Raw genomic sequence first — 13,433 nt, forward strand, 5'->3', positions numbered from 1 at the left:
TTTGTTCCAAATGTGGAATTTGTAGAGCATAACGAAGAAATTAGGTTATTTTTAATCTTAAAATTAAAAAATATTAATTAAATGTCCACTTTATTTGCAGAAATACTCTGATGAAGATGCTGCCAAAATTAGGTTGGGATTTTGCAAGCTCTGTTCATGCTATTACGCATTTCAGTCCAGTTTCTAGACCAATTTTTGGTAAGCATCTATTATGGTTTCCGTTTTTACTTAATAGTGTTTTTTAATAAATGAATAAAATTGCATTTTTGTACTTTATTATTTAGCATCAAATGATATTTTCGCATCTTATTTTGCTGCTGGTGAATTTGAAAACAATATTTTGGCTAGAACGATTTGGGGTACAATTTTAGAATACAGAAATAAAAGTGATTCAGTACTATCGGTATGTTATTTGTTTATGTCATAAAAATTACAAATCAAATATTGATGCAATAAAGTTTTCATTATTTGATTTCATTTGTAGTTTGGCATTTATTCCAGTGGAATGCAAAGCATGCTAAGTAGCAGTGATTTCAAAGAGCTGAATTTTGAAAATGAGGATCCTGTCGCTGCTGAAGTGTTATTTTTTGCATTTTCGGTTCATCAGCCGTCGATTAGTTTATTCAACAATTATTCAACTATGTACAACGCCATTTGGTCGGCCGACGGCACGCCTAAAACTGTGGCTAATTTTGGCATTCAACTTCAGAATTCAATTTTACGCTTACCACTTGTCAATGGTCTGATATTGACTGCAGTATGCAGTATATTTTTATGGCTAGATGTTTCTGGTTCAGTATACATAAGCATGTGGTATCTCAATGCAGATGCGAATGTGAATGCAGTGTATGTTTTTGTTGTGAAAAAATGAAGAAGAATTGCTTAAGCTTTTTTAAAAATATTTTTAGAGTGTCAGCTTACGTTGATACCTCTTTTTCGTTGCATATGCCAAAATCACAACGCACCATTTGGCTGTCTGATGCAGAATTATTTGTCGATGTAAATGTTAATTCTTTCGGAACCGTCGACTTTTCTTCATTGCCTTTTCGAACATGCCTTCAGTTGAATTCATCTCCTTTTTCAGTCAGGTTTGATTTATTTTTTCTTTTTCTGTCTTTTAACAAATTAATCAAATTGTAAAAAAATGTATATAATGAAATTTACTTGGAAATAGCAGGAAAAGCCTGACAGTAATAGCACCAAATGTGACAAGTTCAAAGCAACCTTTTGTTACCAGCAAGCATGTGGATGGATATTGTTATTTGTTGAATAAGAGAATCATCCACGATTGTAATGAACTGCATGGTGGTGATACGTGAACATTCACAGTGTATCAAGATTAGAAAAATGATTCCCAGGTTTGACTATTTACATTCATTACTTACTTTTTAAAAATTAACAATTCAGTCAAATCTTTCTTTTGTGAATAATGAAATGAATCAACATTTATTTATGAGCATATATATATAATGTTATTGTAATAATAGCGAATGTGATAATGATAAGGGAAATTTTATGAGTTGTTTATGAGGTTTTTTTTAATAGCAACGGGTTGTATTCTTCTTTCTTCATTATCTGTTTGTTTTTTTATTTTGTTGGCTAATGTATATTTGGTTTGTGTTTGTCTTATTTTCAGCAGCATCAGCAGCACTGAGCAGACAGAGTACGTTACATTTTAGTGTACATATTGAAATGTGACGTACGAAACATGGCAAATTTTATGTAAATGTTAATGAATTTATGATCAAATTTAAAATGGCTCATCAGAATTTAATCGTTTTTGCTTAATTTTAATTTGCATATTGTACAATAAGTGTGATAGAAAGGCGCAGCTTTTTCACAATGTTCTTCTTAGCTGTTGATGAACTTTGTCACAAAATGAAATGAATTGTATGCAAACTTTGCAAACTTGAACGACAATTCTTTTATTCAACTATGACCCATGGATAATTTCCTTCTTTTTATTTTAATTTTTTTCTCTAACATTATTGCTTTTATTGAAGAATGGCATAGCTAGTTTTTGATAATTGTTTGCGCAATGTTTGGCGATTATTGAGTACTATTGTTGTAATTGTGATGGATGGGCAAATTCAGGTTAAACGGCTAGCATGAATATGATCCGGTTGAACATTTAACTTCCAAGGTAACATCTTTTGAGGTGACACCTCATGCCAACGACATTTGCAGTGCAGGGCTGTTATTATTGTAGTCATTGGCATTGTTATCATTATTGTTGTTGTTTTGTTGTTGGAATTGATACAACAAAATTTACTTGAGCAATAATATATGAATGGAAAAAGCAGAAATGTACCATTTCAAGCAATGCAATTGATGAAAAGTGAAGAAGGAAGAAAATTAAAATCAAAGAGGATATTAAGTATGAGGATGTGCCAGTGGAGAGGGGTATTGGAAGAATTGGGTCGAGAAATTTCTGAACAATCAGGTGGATAAATTGAACGCAGTATGTGGACGGAAACAGTTGGGTGAACGTCCCCGCTAGACTATCGCGGTCAAAAGTGGGCTGTGGGCTGAAAAGAAGCCGGGAACCGTGTGAAAAGGTGATTGACTGCACTATAGTGGTGTGAGTGGAAAGTTCTTTGAACTGCAAGCTTGATTTTCAGTCTCTGCAAAGTTCGAGTGGCTTTTTTAAAAAGTTGCTACATCACTCATTTCATCACACTTGCCGGCGACGATCGACCACCTTTTGCTTGACTTATGCCATTCCAATGATGCGTAGCGGGTCGATATGCTCTGGTCAGTGCTCATCTTGCTATTTTATTCAAATTTCGGCATTTCTGCAGGTATGAGAAAGGATTTAATTTTTTTTTAAATGATCCACTATTTCACGGTTGATTTTGCTCTATTGCATTAAGGATGTCATGATGATTTTGAACGCTACGTTGGCTTCAGATTGTCCGATCGTTTGGCTTCATATGTAATTCGACGGGAACGGTCTCAAGGGGGTCGTGACTTTTTTCAATATTGTCATCATTCATGTTTAGGTTTATTTGTTAAAATTTAAATTTTTTAATTTAAAATTTATGGCATTTTATTTTTGAAGATGACCGTCGATGTTTTGTCTACGTGCTGAATCTTCGTCAACTTTCCTGTGTCCAATATAGCTATTTATCTGGAAACGATGCTGACTTATTTAGAAAACATTTAAAAACTGACCATGATAGTATGGTATTTCGAAAAGTTTGTTTGCAAAGTAATTGGAAGGTTTCATTTTTTCAAAGTACGTTTTGAAAATTGTTTGCATCGTTTTATTTTTTGCAAAGGTGCACCAAGATGCTCTCGCCTGTGGCGATTCGACATACTGCCTAAAATGTCCATCAGATTGGATCGCATTGACGATGTGCATCGTGTGGACAGTTTGGCGATGTGTGAGACGTTGTGTTCGATGGAAAATCATTTCCAGTGCCGTTCGGCGGTTTACAATTACGTAACAAGAAATTGTCATATCAGCAAATATGATCGTCGCAGTATGCCATTCGACTTTCATGCTGGTCGTTCTGAAGAAGTCTATTTGGAAAATCAGTGTGTTTCAGGTAAGCCATTTATTTATTTATTTATTTATATTAAAAACGAAACGTTTCTTTTTTAATTGTGAATTTTATGTAAATTTTAATTTGGCAACTTTTATGTTATAATAGAAATTGATCCTGATTGATTTATTGATACTGTATGTGAGCCGATAAATATTTGCAGTTAGTCGTGTGTAGCCGAAAAGTTTACCAATCTCACAGTATAGTATGCAAGCTTAGATGTTGATGTTTCTGTGCTGTGGCCTTATCTACACTGGGCAGTTCAAAAGAATAGGAAGAAATATTTGGAATTGCATTAATAAAATAGAGGGCTGTACAGTAAATGAAAACATTGTAAAATTAAATTAAATTGAATTAGTTGTTCAGATTTGTATTCCAAATGCATTTAATTTACCATAAATTAATGCGAAATATGGAAAAAAAATTAATTTTAAGTGCAAAATGAAGTTTACTTATTTATTTCTTAAGTCCATTTTAATTATGGTTATTAAAGAAGGTTATTTGAATTTGAATACATAAATAATTAATGTATTAATTTCTGTATTCACTGAAACAATCATATTTTTAGAGCCTTATAACGAATGCGAATTTTCCTCACAGCATGGCATAGCGCCAGCACTGGCTTACAACGAGAAACATACTGTTGATGAACAGGCTTGCAGACTTGCGTGTCTTCAAAATGTAGCTTTTATTTGTCGCAGTTTTGTTTACGACATTCAAACTCAAAAATGCCGTTTCGGGCCGGATGATACGTTCATCACGATGCATTTGCCCAACAGCAGCGCTCAGCTTATGCCTTATATGCAAATCAGTGAATGCATGGATGGTAAGCTTGAAGGAATTAATATATAATAAACTAATGAATATATTATTATAGCATTTTTGCATGTTACAGTGAATATATATATATATATATATATATATATATATATAATGTGTATTTAGTTCGAGTGTTGTGTGAACGTTCTGAAATGCGAGCTCAATTTCGAAGTGACCACGTTTTCGATGGGAAAGTTGTTTCCATGAACGGTAGCAGACAGTGTCACTTTGATGTGAAAAAGCGTTTTCAGTTTAACATCTCTTTACCAATTGTTGGACAGTCAAAGTGCGGAATTACTTATGAAGTAAGTGATTAAAACTTTTTTTCTTCCATTGTCTGATACGTATCTTAAACGGGTATTTTTATTCTTATAGACTGGAAACGTAGTATCAGCTACAGTTAAATTACAATATCATGATGTTGTATGGACAACCAAAGATCGAATGTACAAGCTTATATGTAGTTATGGGCCGGTTAAGCACGCCATTGAAAATTCAGTTGACGTCAGGTGCGCAGAAATTTGTGTGGTTGATTTTGCTACTTTTTTTGATTTTCATTTTTCTGAATTATAGAGCCCCTCAGAGTGCAAAATTTCGAAAACCGTCAATGCCATTGTTTCGCGAAACTGTCGTTAACAAGAACAGCATACCGCAAGCATTCATGCGTATTGTCGATACTGATGGCAATATTGTCACGGAAGCAGAAATGGGACAACAGCTGTTCGTAGAGATCGGCTTAGAAAGTAAATAATGCATACAGATTAATTGAAAAAGAAAGGTGTGCATTATTATGCAATTTTTTTATGTTAAAGGAGATGAAATTCAACAACCATTTTTTGTCTCCTCTTGCATTGCGTACGAATCTGGTCAAAAGATGATTCTTATCGATGAACGAGGGTAAAATGTAGTGAAATGTCTGTAGATTTTTTATTTTCTCAAATAATCTTTTAGCTGTCCAAGCAATTTGAGAATTATGAGCAGATTTCTTCCATCCTATAGCAATCAACGACGGGTGCAAAGAGCTGAATTTCGTGGCGTCACATCGAATTGGAAAAAGCGATTGAACCTCTACTGCAATGTTAACTTTTGTGAAACCAACTGTCCACTTGTACGTTTACACGCATATTTGCTTATATTTTATGTGATTTCATTGATAATTTTCATCCATAATAATAGAGTAACTGTGAGCGACAGTTGCATGATCAGCCGATAGTTGAAAATGACAATAATCACAGCGGAAAACGCAAGCGAAAGCATCTTTACGCGGCTGAAGACCAATTGGAAACGGTTACTGTAAATCAGACAGTGCATTTCAAGTACAACCGTCGAGGTCAGACAAAGCAGCTTGGATCTGTGCTGTACGGCTCTGTGGCGATTGTTCTGCTGGCAGTAGTTGGCTTTGCGTTAACTTGGCGTTATCGACGACGGCTTCACGCTACCATGCAATCATAACAACTTTATGGGAGGTAAATCACGTTAAAGTTACATTATTTCTGTGTTTAACTAGCTAAATTTCAGTTCTGATTATATATATATATATATATATACACTGTCGTTGTTTGATCGCTGTTTTCACACTGTATACAACATGCTCCGAAGATAAAATTTAATTTATTGTTTTCCAAAAATACAACTAACGTTCATTATTTGTTCAAACAGTTTTTTTTTCAATTCAGTATAGCATGAGGGAGGAAACGAACAAGGCTAAACAAATATGCTAGACTGAATCCAATTTTCACTTCTCAGCTGATACAGCGTAATTCATTCTTTTCAACAACAACTGTGCGGCTGCTCATAAGATATTCCAAATCCTATTTGTTGTTGACTATCCAAGAAATTTGAAAATTTGAACTTTGAGTAGACGCCCAGTTTTAAAGCTAAAAAACAATACAACATCAACTTTGAAATAACACGATTAAAAGAATGATTACCGCTGGACAGCTGCTGCATGATGGTAAAACTAAATTCGTTGTTAGTTGCCACTTTTGTTTGCACTGTTGTTTCGGGCGTCAATTTACATTCCATGCCGACCGAAAAAGTGCTTCCAGGCTCCTCTGAGTTCCAAACAGCAGAAGATGCCAATTTCATTCGATCATTAACTTTATGGTAAATGATACCGCCGTATTCCGTACAATTATTCCTATAATTTTTTTTTCTCTTATTGAAATTTTTAGAAAATTATTTTAAATAAAACTTACGAGTAAGTCTGTATGCAAGAATTACCAGACTTGTAACCCAACATAATGTTGGTATTCGTCATGTTCATTGTTGGTAAATCAATGCCGACTTGACAGCCTAGCAGCCAGTTATCTATTCTGCAAGAAAAAGAATCAATGAAGTGAATGAAGAAAAAAGGGAAAAACAATCATTACTTCCACACAGCACTTAGTTCGGACTTCATCGATGATAAAGAGCAGTGAAGGCGCGCATCCGCTGCGATGAAATCATTTGCATATTTCGCCGAAAATTCCATATTAGTCTTTCTAATATAAATATGAATCAATAAGTCGGAAAATTATACAAAATTCAAATTCTCACCTCGAATGCACCCATTGTTTGTAATCGCCCTTCAACGTCAAGCCAGGCACGAATCTATCCTTGACTATCATTGATGTGGTAATTGAGTTATCAGTATTCCAACTTTCCTTGATAGCGATATCTTCAAAATCAAAATAATCAATCGCTTTATAAAATTAAAAAAAATTTGTATTTCACTTTGATCAGGTATCGTATAGGTCCCAGCCATGTAACCTTTGACCACATTGTCCAAAATTGCATGGTACATTCCAGATTCCAATTTCAGGTAACTTTCAGGTGAGGATAAGTAAGAAATATTAAAACTTCCTGTTTCTAAAAAACAGCAAAAAGTATTATTTGAACGTACGTATTATTACTGAAATCAAAATTATTAATATTTCATGTTTATACGAAATATGTTCTATCATATAATTACGTTGATGAAAGAATTTTAACACTGCTTCAACTTGGAAGAAATTTTCCCCATCGCATTCTAACTGACTTATGTTTTTATATGTTAAGGTTAATGTTAATATTATAAAAATATGTTAAGTAACTTAGCTAATTTTTTCGAGAGATATGCGTCAATGAAATTGCAAGCGTCATATGCAAATCGGGAAAATTTGCATGTGGACGAATCACAGGAAAACATTTTAAGCCAATGAAAGAAGAACCAATAAAATTCATCAACCAATCAGATAGCTCGGAGAAAAATTAGTCCAAAATTCAAGTTCCCTATACATTCTACAAATTATGCGGCGTGACAAAAAAAAATAAATAATATAGTGTGATATAAATAATATATAAATACCGCAAATTCGTATTCATATAAGAATTTTAAAACAACAGTTATAATACAAGAAACAATAGACAAAACAAAATGAAACATGAAAAAACAGTTACTTACTACTCTTCTGTTGTAAAACATTCAGGGCATCTTGGGCAACAGTATTATAAAATGGCACTTTCATTTTGCTTGCTAGGGTAAAGTCAGACTAAATCAGGCACTGAAAAGAAGCGTTCATGATGATACACTGATACCAAGAAATGATAAAGTGAGTAAGTATTACGTTAGAATGTAATATGAGAATGTTCACTTCTTAAAAATTGATAACCAAAACTTTAAACGCGATGAACAACAAGACGTAAACAACACAGACAACAATGAACAAAGAACTGATCGTGACATAGCTACAGTAATGCTAAATTGAAAATCAAGATTAAGCTACTTTAAAAATATGTTTGCATTTATGATAATTATTAACGTAAAATTAAAAAAATAAAAAAATCAATAATCCTTATTGAAAATTAAATTTCATCTAAATAAAATAAATATTTATGAGTAAATATAATATAAATCCGAAAAATTACTGAAAGTTGTTTAAAAAATATAAAGAGAAATTATTAGATCAATTATTATTAAATGCTTTTTTTCGAATTATTTTAACAAAAATATTTCAAAATTATTTTCAAAGTTATCAGGTACAGCAACAGTTTTTCATTGCAGCAATAATTATGCAAAAGCCATTTTTACGTTTCTATATAATTTGAAATATAACTATGATGAAAATTAAAAGCTGTTTTTATATAACACTATTACACTTGTGTGTTTAAACAAATATTACATAACCACGATGGACGATAAAAACCATTCATAAAATGAATACTCGAACAATCTTGAATTCTTTAATTTGTTGCCGTATACTGTCGTTTTTAATATATGGTCTTCAAAATGGTTTTTTTAAACTGTTCTTTTTAACTATGATTCTGATTTTCGAGTTTTTGCTTTTTTATCCATTGTATGAATAAATCAATGATTAATTTGAACGCTCAACGTAAGTGATTATTGTTTTCAGTTTTCTAAATATTCTATGATATTTTTGATGCTGGTGTTTTGAAGATTACATTATGTTATAATTAGGCATGATATTTTGTCGTAAAGCATAAAAACTTGAGTTTTTTGAAATATGTTATTTTACAGAATTATGAAAAATTAAATTTCAGATTCTTATTACAGTTATTAAAGAATTCTTTGATTCTTTAATTATATAATGGAATATTTTTAGGATAATATGTGTATTTTATTTTTGAAATTATTTACAGTTTTATATGTTATCGCACTGAAGTTATTAGACTAGAATGTGTTTTATTTTAAATATATATACATAAATTTAAAATTTGAACAGTTTGCAGAAGTTGTAACTGTTTATCAATTGCAGTTGATGCTTGAAATGTTTTTACCTGTAGATAATTATTTACTTCTGTTTATTTCTTTTTAAAGTTTAGAATTCATACTCGTGATTTTCTATTATTTTTATTTGATTTTATTTTTTCTTTTATTTTTATTTTCAGCAACTAACGACCAAACAGAGGACCAGATTGCTTCGGAAGTTGAATTTGCAAGAGATTCTGCGGTATTTCGAAGTTTATCGCATTGGACAAATTTTAAACACAACTTAACATCTTTGAGAGAGTAATTGTTACTCGATCATTTTGAATTATACTCAAGCCGTCTGAAAAAGACGTATTTTTTCAGTGAAAAAGCGTTATGTGATGTTGTATTGGTTGCCAGCTATTTGAATGCAGATTCATATGAAGATAGCTCGTCATCGAATAGTGCAGATGTTGAAATTCCGGCACATCGCGTCATTTTGGCTAGTGCTTGTCCGTATTTCAAAGCCATGTTCCAGTCGAACATGTCCGAAGCCGTACAAGGAAAAATTCGAATCCACGGTGTAGAACCAGACGCTTTGAAGAGCTTGGTCAATTTCATGTACACATCTGAAATTGCAATTACCGCAGAAAATGTTCAAGTAAGAAAGGAAATATTTTCTTATTTATTTTTATACAATTTTGTATATTCAGTACATCCTCATTGCGGCAGATTTACTTGAAATGTCCGAAGTTACGAATTGTTGTTGCGAATTTTTGAAATCACAGCTCAGTCCTTCAAATTGCATTGGTATTCAAGAGTTTGCTGAACATCATTCATGCATAGCACTCAGCATTTTTGCTCGTGTTTACTGTGAACAACATTTTAAGTAATTTTACATTTTTTCTATAAATTTAACATAAATTTACAATGAAACTGCGATGTTTCCTTATAGTAATCTTTACATTATAATGATTTATTGTATTTATTAATTTTATTTTATGCTAATTTACTTTCTTTTTTAAGTTAGTTAAATTTGTGTGCAGAGTTATTTATTTAATATACATGGTTATTGTAATTCATCGAAACAGGTAGTTAAAGTATATACAATTTGATTTTTATTGCAAACTTATGACAAAAGCAACAAACAGCAAAATTAACAAATTTGATGTTTCAGTTCATGTGAAACTTATGAAAATTAAGCATAAGTGCATGAATTTTATTAAATAGGACAAAAGTCTTTGTTTTTGAAAATTATCTTCTGTTTATTGATGACTTTAATAATGTTTTCAGTGAAGTGATTAAAAATGAAGAGTATCTTTCACTGTCTTTGGAGAACTTGCTGCAGATAATCAGTAGCGATAACTTGAAGACAAGATGTGAAAGTGACGTATGATAGTGACCATAATTTCAAAAAAAGTTCATAAGAGGAACATTTTTTCGTTTGATTTTTTCAAGGTATGTGAAGCGGTGATGAAGTGGACTAGGCATGATTTGGAAAGACGTCAAGCGTATCTTCCGAAGCTTTTTCGGTGCATTCGATTGCCGTTGCTTCCTATTCAGTATCTGTTTGATGTGGTATTTTAAATCTTGCAGTTGATTTTTTTAAATATGATTAATTTGAATTTTGGTTAAGGTGGAGAAAAATGAATTAGTGAAAGCAAGCATGCCATGCAAAGATTTGATTATTGACGCGTTGAAGCATCATCTACTTTTTGAAAAATCATCATCTTGCAATGCCAGACCTCGAAGGTTGTATGCCAGCACAGATTCGGTTTGTTTAGTTTGGTTCGCTTTTTCTGTAGTGCACAATGAAAAACATACTTCATATATATATATATATGTATAATAGACTCTTGGGATTATCGTCATTGGTGGTCAGGTGCCGAGAGCTGTTAGTAATGTTGACATATTCTACATCAGTAATTATACTTGGAATAGCTTAAATCCAATGCCTAATCGGCGTTGCCGTTTTGGTATTTTAATAATACTATTATTATATTTTTTTTCCAACGAAAGTAATTATTGTTTTATTGCAGGCACAGCGAGTGTAGATGATCGTATTTATGTTATTGGTGGTTTTAATGGCACGACTCGTGTTCGTTACGTCGAATATTTTGAATCGATGCGTGGATGTTGGTACTCAGGACCACCATTGTTAGCAAGACGTTCTACATTAGGGGCGGCTGTTATAGATGGTGCTCAAGAAAGCAGAACATAGATGATTATTTAGAAAATTTCCATTTAAATAGTGATTACTGAAAGAAATATTGTATTCTTTTCACAGATGTGATCTACGCGGTCGGTGGTTTTGACGGTTCGACTGGTTTAAACACGGCTGAAATGCTTGACCGTAGGACTAGAGAATGGGAATTCATTGCTCCTATGAGCACAAGACGTAGTAGTGTCGGTGTGGTGGCTTATAACGGTAATGTTGCTGCTTGTAAACTTGTGAACTGTATTTTTACCAACATCAGTTTATTGCTGGCTTGGTTTAATTTCAGGCTTATTGTACGCTGTTGGTGGTTTTGATGGAGCACACAAGACTTGCTTGAAGTCAGTGGAACGTTATGATCCGCGGATCAATCGTTGGCAAACTGTGGAAAGCATGGAATTCGGAAGGAGTAAGATTGAAAAATTGAAAATGAAAATTTATTGCTACAAATTTTTAAAATAATTTTTATTTATTTATTCTTTTTCAGGTGGTCCGGGCGTTGCTGTTTACGATGGAAAATTGTACGCATTGGGCGGTCACGACGGTCCGTCGGTGTTGAATTGTGTAGAAGTGTACGACGCAAATGGAGGTGGATGGCAGATGCTTCCATGTCAGATGGAAACTTGCCGACGTAATTTGGGTAAAAGCTGTGTTCTTTTTCGACTCTGATGAAAAGTCTAAAGTGAAATTTATTTTTTTTTTCTTCAGGTGCCTGTGTTGCAGATCATTCATTGTATGCGGTCGGCGGTGACAATGGGCATTCGACTCTGTCCTCTGTTGAGATTTACAACGTACACGTGGGCAGCTGGTCAACACTGCCAACCAGTATGCCGTTGGGTCGCACCTATGCCGGCGTTGCTGCAGCTAAGCGAGGCTCTTTTCCGTTGTTGTCGGTTCCGGATCTTTTTGTTAATCAAAGTGCTGAACTTTGAGATGTCGGTGAATTTGCAAATATCTGTTATTTTTTGTACATAATTTTATTTGTCTACAGTACATCAACATCTCTACATTATTCTGCTTTATTATAGAGCTAGAAGAAGTAATGAAGTAAGTAAATAGTTGAACATATTTTCGAATTTTGCCTGGCTCATATGACGGATAGGTCAGTGTTATTTGATGTGTGTTTGGAAAATATTCAAGCTTGTAAAGTTCAGAAGCGCAGGGTACAGTGCAACGGTACAACATAGCAACTGATGAATAGCAAAGAAAACAAGCAATGAATAGAATTCAAAAAGAAAAAGAAGAACAATCTATTATTAATAATAGTAATTTTGATAATTATTTATAACATAATGATAATGATAATTAGCTTAAGCAGCACATACTGAAAGCTGTTGTTGAGATGTTATTATTATTACCGTATGACTGACTGATGGGAAATCAAATCCAAAGGAGAATCTGCACGTCACGCAGATGTGGTACAGTGCAGCGGGGAGTGGATCTGTTATGCAGATTGACGACGAAAATGCCATTTGAAGCGGCTCCAACTAAATAATGACCACGGCGGTCGGTTTCGATCAGCTTTTCGCCGTTTCTGTTCGCTTTGAATGTTGAAGAATTATGGCGATTTTTCACTTTGCCCACTTTGAAAAGTCTCTGAATCTGAATTCGATTGTTTGAGCTTCATTATTTGATTTGTTCATTTTGAAGCAGCGAAGTTCAAACAATTTACCTTAGTGGCGTTCGAACGGACAGCAATCAGCTTGTCACTGAATGACGATAAGCCATAAAGCAGATCACCATCGTCAGTGTTGTACGTGTGGCTTGTCCACGCGGTGAGGGGTAAGAATTCGTCGATTACTTTTTTCAGCTTCAATTCTGCAAAAAAGAAGTAACTGAATCTTATGAAACTTTGCGCATTGGAATTTTCATTGTGCTCTATTCTATTTTAAACAAGAAAATATCAAAAGCTTTGAAATCTTCAATATTGATATTTGATTGTTTTGTTTTGAAGATTTCAGAGAAGAAATATGGGGTTTTATACCTTTTCCAACAATTTCTTGCAATAGAAAACGTCCCAGTTTGGGTTCGACGGTCAGCAGGAATCGTTCGTCATCGGTTGCGGTCGGTATACCGTGAATGGAAATGTCAAAAGCCAGTGCAGAATCGCTGAGATGGTCCAGAAGAAGTTGCCCCCTCAGGTGACCTAGCATTATGCTGACGGCCCGCAATCGAACGGCTA

At 33.5% G+C, this 13,433-nt stretch overlaps 5 protein-coding genes across 5 annotated transcripts; 3 read left to right on the forward strand and 2 right to left on the reverse strand.

Annotated features, from left to right (window-relative positions):
- Positions 1-505: 505 nt before the first annotated feature.
- On the forward strand, positions 506-1,319 carry Tsp_12417 (conserved hypothetical protein). The gene is made up of 3 exons (XM_003369881.1): positions 506-846; positions 909-1,088; positions 1,178-1,319. Exons 1-3 carry the CDS (start codon positions 506-508, stop codon positions 1,317-1,319), a joined length of 663 nt encoding a protein of 220 aa, XP_003369929.1.
- A 1,410-nt stretch (positions 1,320-2,729) lies between these two features.
- Tsp_12418 (putative PAN domain protein) lies at positions 2,730-5,819 on the forward strand. The gene is made up of 11 exons (XM_003369882.1): positions 2,730-2,754; positions 2,874-3,002; positions 3,062-3,211; positions 3,282-3,551; positions 4,117-4,374; positions 4,494-4,672; positions 4,743-4,876; positions 4,941-5,110; positions 5,180-5,264; positions 5,319-5,475; positions 5,544-5,819. The coding sequence occupies exons 1-11, from the start codon at positions 2,730-2,732 to the stop codon at positions 5,817-5,819; spliced, it is 1,833 nt and encodes a 610-aa protein (XP_003369930.1).
- A 318-nt stretch (positions 5,820-6,137) lies between these two features.
- On the reverse strand, positions 6,138-7,855 carry Tsp_12419 (eukaryotic porin superfamily). Its single transcript, XM_003369883.1, has 7 exons — positions 7,792-7,855; positions 7,083-7,217; positions 6,906-7,050; positions 6,740-6,850; positions 6,566-6,682; positions 6,299-6,507; positions 6,138-6,244 (listed from the first exon to the last, which is right to left on the reverse strand). Exons 1-7 carry the CDS (start codon positions 7,853-7,855, stop codon positions 6,138-6,140), a joined length of 888 nt encoding a protein of 295 aa, XP_003369931.1.
- Positions 7,856-8,604: 749 nt separating this feature from the next.
- On the forward strand, positions 8,605-12,445 carry Tsp_12420 (putative BTB/POZ domain protein). Its single transcript, XM_003369884.1, has 17 exons — positions 8,605-8,619; positions 8,951-8,958; positions 8,988-9,009; positions 9,237-9,298; positions 9,421-9,697; positions 9,750-9,925; positions 10,330-10,426; positions 10,495-10,614; positions 10,673-10,810; positions 10,889-11,012; positions 11,076-11,234; positions 11,324-11,512; positions 11,541-11,660; positions 11,739-11,882; positions 11,960-12,159; positions 12,243-12,298; positions 12,406-12,445. The coding sequence occupies exons 1-17, from the start codon at positions 8,605-8,607 to the stop codon at positions 12,443-12,445; spliced, it is 1,947 nt and encodes a 648-aa protein (XP_003369932.1).
- Positions 12,446-12,631: 186 nt separating this feature from the next.
- On the reverse strand, positions 12,632-13,404 carry Tsp_12421 (hypothetical protein). Its single transcript, XM_003369885.1, has 3 exons — positions 13,236-13,404; positions 12,924-13,069; positions 12,632-12,853 (listed from the first exon to the last, which is right to left on the reverse strand). The coding sequence occupies exons 1-3, from the start codon at positions 13,402-13,404 to the stop codon at positions 12,632-12,634; spliced, it is 537 nt and encodes a 178-aa protein (XP_003369933.1).
- Between the last annotated feature and the right edge of the window lie 29 nt (positions 13,405-13,433).

The sequence above is a fragment of the Trichinella spiralis genome (assembly GCF_000181795.1).
Source record: "Trichinella spiralis strain ISS 195 chromosome Unknown Scfld1357, whole genome shotgun sequence".
In the NCBI taxonomy this organism is placed as follows: Eukaryota; Metazoa; Nematoda; class Enoplea; order Trichinellida; family Trichinellidae; genus Trichinella; species Trichinella spiralis.

Excerpts from the sequence above, each read along its gene's own strand:
- Tsp_12418 (XM_003369882.1), top strand. The coding sequence starts at position 2,730 with ATGCGTAGCGGGTCGATATGCTCTG. Across the intron at positions 3,552-4,116 it reads GGAAAATCAGTGTGTTTCAG|AGCCTTATAACGAATGCGAA; the intron begins GTAAGCCATTTA and ends TCATATTTTTAG. Across the intron at positions 5,265-5,318 it reads ATTCTTATCGATGAACGAGG|CTGTCCAAGCAATTTGAGAA; the intron begins GTAAAATGTAGT and ends ATAATCTTTTAG.
- Tsp_12421 (XM_003369885.1), bottom strand. The coding sequence starts at position 13,404 with ATGCTAGGTCACCTGAGGGGGCAACTTCTTCTGGACCATCTCAGCGAT. Across the intron at positions 13,070-13,235 it reads GCAAGAAATTGTTGGAAAAG|AATTGAAGCTGAAAAAAGTA; the intron begins GTATAAAACCCC and ends TCTTTTTTGCAG. Across the intron at positions 12,854-12,923 it reads TCCGTTCGAACGCCACTAAG|ATTCAGAGACTTTTCAAAGT; the intron begins GTAAATTGTTTG and ends AATCGAATTCAG.
- Tsp_12417 (XM_003369881.1), top strand. The coding sequence starts at position 506 with ATGCAAAGCATGCTAAGTAGCAGTGATTTCAAAGAGCTGAATTTTGAA. Across the intron at positions 847-908 it reads GATGCGAATGTGAATGCAGT|AGTGTCAGCTTACGTTGATA; the intron begins GTATGTTTTTGT and ends AAATATTTTTAG. Across the intron at positions 1,089-1,177 it reads TCATCTCCTTTTTCAGTCAG|GAAAAGCCTGACAGTAATAG; the intron begins GTTTGATTTATT and ends TGGAAATAGCAG.
- Tsp_12420 (XM_003369884.1), top strand. Across the intron at positions 9,698-9,749 it reads TTACCGCAGAAAATGTTCAA|TACATCCTCATTGCGGCAGA; the intron begins GTAAGAAAGGAA and ends TTGTATATTCAG. Across the intron at positions 11,013-11,075 it reads TAATCGGCGTTGCCGTTTTG|GCACAGCGAGTGTAGATGAT; the intron begins GTATTTTAATAA and ends GTTTTATTGCAG.
- Tsp_12419 (XM_003369883.1), bottom strand. The coding sequence starts at position 7,855 with ATGAAAGTGCCATTTTATAATACTGTTGCCCAAGATGCCCTGAATGTT. Across the intron at positions 7,218-7,791 it reads TGTTTTACAACAGAAGAGTA|AAACAGGAAGTTTTAATATT; the intron begins GTAAGTAACTGT and ends GCTGTTTTTTAG. Across the intron at positions 6,683-6,739 it reads GAACTAAGTGCTGTGTGGAA|AATAGATAACTGGCTGCTAG; the intron begins GTAATGATTGTT and ends TTTTTCTTGCAG.